This window comes from Puma concolor, chromosome B2, assembly GCF_028749965.1.
Source record: "Puma concolor isolate L17-30 chromosome B2, mPumCon1.1.hap2, whole genome shotgun sequence".
NCBI classification, from domain to species: Eukaryota; Metazoa; Chordata; class Mammalia; order Carnivora; family Felidae; genus Puma; species Puma concolor.
In genome coordinates, this window is record NC_141671.1 from 981,488 (window position 1) to 988,399 (window position 6,912).

Here is a 6,912-nt window from a genome sequence, read left to right on the forward strand (position 1 = left end):
CCCTAAATCACATCATGAATTCAGGCAGAGTGGTCTAGGGCCAGCAGATGATGGATGAAAGAAATGAAGCCATGTGGTACATCAGCATGGCTTGTTCCTGGGAACCACTCCTCTGATTTATTCTTTTCCCCAAGAACAATGGTGACTTTCCCCATTCCCTAATCATTTTTCTAATAAAATTTTCTCTATTGCATTTCTTAGGCAAATGCACAGATTTGTTGCCCTTTCTTTTAGACACACTACAAAATAATAATGTTTGGCATTGAGACTCATACTTTTTCATGATTACAAGTATAACAATTTCACTGGAGTTACACCACAAAGAAAATCCCTGCATAATTCACTCTCTCCAAATGAATAAACTGACCCTCAGGAAACCCCATACTGAAATACGTGTCCTCACTTTCACTTGAATCCACCAAGAAGAGAAATGGCAGTCATGAATCCGGGCAATGCAAGCATTCCAAAGTTCTTCACCCTATTGGGTTTCTCTGACCATCCCTGGTTGGAAAAGCCACTCTTCATAATGGTGCTTGTGGCTTACATCTGCACACTAGTGGGAAACATCTCCATTATTGTTGTGTCCAAGGTGGATCCTCATCTTGACAGCCCTATGTACTTCTTCCTTTCCAACCTCTCCTTTCTGGACCTGTGTTTTACCACAACCACCATCCCTCAGCTGCTGGTGAACCTCTGGGGCCAAGATAAGTCCATCAGCTATGGAGGCTGTGTGGCCCAGTTCTATGTGTTTCACTTCCTGGGGGCCACGGAATGCATCATCTTGGTGGTCATGTCCTTGGATCGGTACATAGCCATCTGCAAGCCCTTGAGGTACCCAGCTATCATGCATCAGAGACTCTGTGTCTTCTTAGTGTCTGTGGCATGGATAAGTGGTTTGACTAACTCCTTGCTTCAGGCATCTCTCACTGTCCAACTGCCACTTTGTGGTAACAACAAGGTGGATGACTTCCTGTGTGAGATTCCAGTGATGATCAAGATGTCCTGTGTCGACACTGCTTTCAATGTAACTATGCTCTCTGTTGTGGGTACATTCTTTACCCTGGTCCCCTTGTCTCTTATCCTTGTCTCCTATGGGTTCATTGTAACTACAGTGCTCAGAATTCGTTCATCAATGGGAAAGAAGAAGGCCTTCAACACCTGTGGCTCCCATGTTATTGTCGTCTCTCTCTTCTACGGGCCAGTAATATGCGTGTATGTGCAACCTTCTGGTACTAACTCCCAGGACAAGAACAAACTCATGGCCCTGTTCTACAGTCTGCTGACTCCTATGCTTAACCCTTTTATTTATACTTTGAGGAACAAGGACATGAAAGGGGCAATAAGGAGACTTCTCCTCCCATTGAGCTATCAGGGAAGAGAATAAGCACTGCTATTTCATACTCCACACATGTAGGACTCCAAAGAGGCCCTGCTCTACCTCTCAAATTACCCTCCTCCAAAATCATTAGCATCCTCAGTAACCATCCAATCTACATGTACTTTTATTCACCACAGTATTATAATTTATTGGCCTGCATTTTGCAATGTGAACTTTAATCCCAATTTTCCTACAATTTGTGTGACAGTGAATCTCTGTCATAAAGTCCTCTGAGTCCATCTTTGAGTAGGAATCTGAAAAGTGAGCAGTAAATAAATGCTCATTACCTGACTCATTCACCATTAGCCAAAAACATCAAGCACTATCATTTTATGTGTAATGTTACAAATATAATGTAAGTATAAAGACCACAGTTTACCATCTTGCTATTATGGATATGATTTTATGGGTATAGTTTGCTAATCAACTCTTTTTATTTTTATTTGTATTGAAGTATAATTGATACACAATGCTGTATTTGTTTCAAATATACAACATAGCGATTTAAAAAAAACATATACCTTATCAAATGTTCACCATGGTAAGTGTAGTCACCATCTGTCACCCTAGAATATTATTACCATATTATTGACAGTGTTCCCTATGCTATACTCTTCATCATTTTGACTTGCTTATTTTATAACTAGAAGTTTGTGCCTGTTAATCTCCTTCATTTAATTTGTCTGCCCCCCTACCCAACCTGCACCCCTCTGGCAACTACCATTTTATTCTCTGTATTTATGAGTCTATTTCTTGTTTTGTTGCTGCTTGTTTGTTCACTAGTTTTGTTTTTTAGCTTCTACTTATAAGTGAAATCATGTGGTATTTGTCTTTTTCTGCCTAACTTACGTCACTTAGCATAATACCCTCTAAGTCCATCTATGTTGTTGTAACTGGAAAGATGCCTCCTTTTTATGGCTAAGTAATAACCCCTTGTATATGCATACTTCTTCTTCTTTATCGACTCATCTATTGATAAACACTTGTGTTACATCCATGTCATAGCTATTGTAAATAATGCTGCAATACAGATTAAAGATAGGGGTGCATATATCTTTTTGAACTAGTGGGTTTTTTTTCTTTAGGTAAATACCTATAATTGGAACTACTGGGTTGTAAAGTATTTCTACTTTTTAATTAAAAACACTGTTGTCCATAGTGGCTGCACCAATTTATATTGCCACCAACAGTGTCAATCAACTCTTTTTAGGAATTACCATCAAGAACAAATGGGATAATATTACCTGACCTTCTCAACCACACATTCACTGTTTGATCCTTTATAAATAACATAATTAAAAAATAATATTGGACTCTTACTTTCCTATATGTCTCCATGGAATTCTTTCCTTTTGAGGTATTTGACTGAATTAACCATTTCCAGGTTTCTAAAGGGAAATGTTGAGGACTCAAATATTGAGAGACTTCTGTGCAGCCTCCTCGTGCTGAGAGTCATGTAGCCCTCACTGGGGGGTTAATTTACCTAGCATGAGAATATTAGGTGTATTTGGTAGGTACTCAAAGATGAACTAGTTAAATAACTTAGGAATCAGAATATTAGACGTTAAGAAGAAAGAAAATGGGGAAGATGGAGGATAATGTGGGTGGGATGGGAAATAAATTGGCTACCACATCATCAATTCTTAGATAGAAGTGATGAAGCAGAAAGATATATGATGATGTGGGAGGGGAAATTCTATTGAATTTATCAGTAATATTAATTCATTATAAGTCTGTCATTTTTCATACTGCTTTACTCCCTACCCTTACAAAACTCTCATCTTTTAAATTATATTTTAGGTAAATATGTAATTATTTTTCTAATAACTAAGTACTTTTATGTAAGGTATTCATACATGTGTCCATCCTGATGCCATTGTGTGTTTCCACTATTCCCTTTCAAACGGCAAGAATAAATCCACTGACTCATATTGTACAAGCCTCTAATACAGAAATATATAATGATTACAATCACTAATTAATCATAATGAACTGATTCACTATTTAATTTCTGTTCTTTGCATTGCCACAAACTTTTCTTTGTAGACCTGAATGGAAGGATACTATGATTCTGCTGTTGTTGGAGACAAGGAAATACACTCTTTTGGAATCAGGCTGATTCCCTGGCATGACCACTTGTCTGTTAAGAACAAGGTCTTCTGTGTCACTATGTGGACCTTTTTCATAGTACTGACCACTTGAAACTTTACATTACTTAGGACGACTACTTCTTTCCCCGCAAAATAATAATAATAATAATAATAATAATAATAATAATAAAGAAAAAAGAAAAAGAAAAAAAATTTTTAAAAAAGAAATAAAACAGTGTGTTCCTTTTATCTCCCTTGGTAGCCCTAAGGAGTCAGCACAATAGGAGCTAAGGAATAGGCTCCTAATAAATGTTTTTAAATTAATGAAAAGTATTACCTATGGTTAAAACCTACATCATAGGCTCATGTAAAAGTGTATCATGACTAAATGATGAGTTTAACAGATGTGATTAGTAGCTGATGTTTAAGACAATGTTTTTCAAACTATCTTCTGGCACTGCTCCAGTAGATCTTAACAGCAGTTAGAAACAGTAATCCATATTTACACAAATTTGGGAAACCCAAATATTATTCTTGGAATTTTGGAGTGTTTGGAGGAAAGTACAACTCCCTTCCACACTGTTGATACTGCTTTCCCTGGAAAGTGTGCCTAAAGCTTTGCACAGAGGACCCCTTCCCAAGAAGACCAGCAGAAAACCCTGTACACATCATGTGACCCAACCATAGTTCTGCAAGACTTCCATTATAGGGAAAATAGCATCAGGTCTCATTAAGAAGCAGACCAAGTTGAAACTCACAAGTCTCTGGCCATGGACCAAACAGTACACACTTCAGGCAAGGAGAGCCTCTTCAGATTACTGGCCTGAAGGATAGAGTACCAAAACACAACAGCAGAGTGCACACAGCACACAACAGAGACACTTGCTGAAGTGCCACTACATAACTTCTCTTCAAAAATATGTCACTCTCAGGTGCAGGACACATAACTGGACTTTTTTTTTCAAATTTTATTAATGTTTATTTATTTTTGAGAGAGAGAGGGAGAGACAGAGTGTGAGAGAGGAAAGGGGCAGAGAGAGAGAGGGAGACACAGGGTCTGAACCAGGCTCCAGGCTCTGAGCTGTCAGCACAGAGCCCGATGTGGGGCTCAAACTCACAAACTGCAAGATCATTACATGAGCTGAAGTCAGACACTTCACTGACTGATCCACCCAGGTGCCCCTAACTAGATGTTCTAAAACACAGAAGACAGACAAAATGCCAAGATGGAGGAATTCATCACAAAATAAAAAACAACAAAAGGTCATGACAAGAAATCTGATCAAAACAGATATAAGTAATATGCCTGATGGAGAATTTAAAGCAACAATCATAAGGGTATCACTTGGCTTGAGTAAAATCACATAGGACTTCAGCAAGGCCCTTACTGCTGAGATAAAAGAGTTAAAATTTTAAGTTGGAAATGAAAAATGAAATAAGTGAGATCCAAAACTTACTGGATATAATGACCACAACAATGGAAGAAGTAGAGGAATGAATAAGTGATGTAGAAGATAGAATAATGGAAAATAAAGAAGCTGAACAAAAAAGAGGAAGAACTATAGATTATGACAAGAGACATAGGGAACTCAGTGATTCCATCAATGTAATAAAATTTGTAACATATAGAGTCCCAGAAGATGAAGAGAGAGAATAGAGAGCAGAAGGCTTATATGAAGAAATAATTGCTTAAAATTTTCCTAATCTAGGGAAGAAAATAGATATCCAGAGCCCAGAAGATCACATAAAAATCAAACAAGGAAAACCAGGAACAAGATATATTATAGTTAAATTTCCCAAATAAAGAGTTAAAGAAAAAAATTATAAAAGCAGCAAGACAAAAGAAGTCTGTAACCTACAAAGGAAGACACATAGGACAGCTTCAGATCTCTCCACAGAAACTTGATAGACCAGAAGGTAGTGACATGATATATCCAAGGTGCTGAATGGGAAATATCTGCAGCCAAGAGTCCTCTATGCAGCAAGGCTATAATTCAGAACAGAAGGAGAGATAAAGAGTTTCCCAGACAATCAAAAACTAAAAGAGTGTGACCCCTAAATCATCCTTACAAGAAATATTTATTTTTATTTTTTTTTATGTTTACTACAGTTTTGAGACAGAGAAAGACAGAGCATGAGCAGGGGAGAGGCAGAGAGAGAGGGAGACATAGAATCCAAAACAGGCTCCAGACTCTGAGCTGTCAGGACAGAGCCTGAGGTGATGCTAGAACTCATGAATCACCAAATCATGACCTGAGCAAAAGTTGGATGCTTAACCAACTGAGACACACAGGTGCCCCAACTAAAGGGGATTAATTGAGTGTGAAGGAAAGATCAAAATTGACAAAGATTAGAAAGGAACAGAGAAAAATCTCCAGAAAAAAAAACTGGTAATAACATGACACTAAATTCATATCTATCAATAATTACACTGAATGTAAACGAACTAAATGCTCCACTCAAAAGATGTAGGATGTCAGAATAGATAAAAAACAAGTTCCGTCTATATGCTGTCTACAAGAGACCCATTTTAGAACTAAAGACACCTACAGATTGAAAGTGAGGGGATGAAGAAACATTTATTAGGCAAATGAACATCAAAAGAAAGTCTGAGTAGCAATCCTTATATCAGACAAACTAGATTTTAAGACAAAGAATATAACAAGAGGAGCACTATATCATAATAAAAAGAACTATCCAACAATTGTAAATATATATGCCGCCAACTTGGGAGATCTCAAACGTATAACACAATTGATAACAATGTACAACAAATTAATAAATATAGAGGAACTTATTTATAATAATATAATAATAGGGGAGTTTAACACCCCACTTATATCAATGAACATATCATCTATGCAGAAAATCAACAAGGAAATAGTGGCTGAAAATGACACACTGAACCAGATGGGCTTAACAGGTATATTCAGAACATTTCATCCTAAAGCAGCAGAACACACATTCTTCTCGAGTGCCCATGGGACCTTCTCCAGCATAGATCACATACTGGCTCACAAATAAGGCTTCAAAAAGTACAAAAGACTGAGACTGTGCCATATATATTTTCTGAACACAATGTTCTAAAGCTTGAAGTCAAACACATGAAAAAATTTGGAAAGACCACAAGTACATGGAGATGAAACAATATACTAATAAAGAAAGAATGAGTCAACCAGAAAAATCGAAGAAGAAAATTTAAATTGTATGGAAATAAATGAAAATAAAAATACGATAGTCCAAAGCTTTTGGAATGCAGCAAAACTGGTCATAATAGGGAAGTATACAGCAATACAGGCCTACCTCAAGAAGAACAACTTCAAATAAACAACCTAACCTTAAACTAAAGGAACTAGGGAAAAATAACACTACACAAAGTCTAAATCCAGCAGAAGAAGGGAAATCATCAAGATTACAGCAGGGTAAATCCTCAGGAGCAGGTAG

At 37.1% G+C, this 6,912-nt stretch overlaps 1 protein-coding gene across 1 annotated transcript; it reads left to right on the top strand.

The window, feature by feature from the left end:
* Nucleotides 1–439: 439 nt before the first annotated feature.
* On the top strand, nt 440–1,384 carry LOC112853727 (olfactory receptor 2B11-like). The gene has a single exon (XM_025917290.2). The coding sequence runs from the start codon at nt 440–442 to the stop codon at nt 1,382–1,384; it is 945 nt and encodes a 314-aa protein (XP_025773075.2).
* Nucleotides 1,385–6,912: the final 5,528 nt, after the last annotated feature.

Coding starts and splice junctions, on each gene's coding strand:
- LOC112853727 (XM_025917290.2), top strand. CDS start 440: ATGAATCCGGGCAATGCAAGCATTCCAAAGTTCTTCACCCTATTGGGT.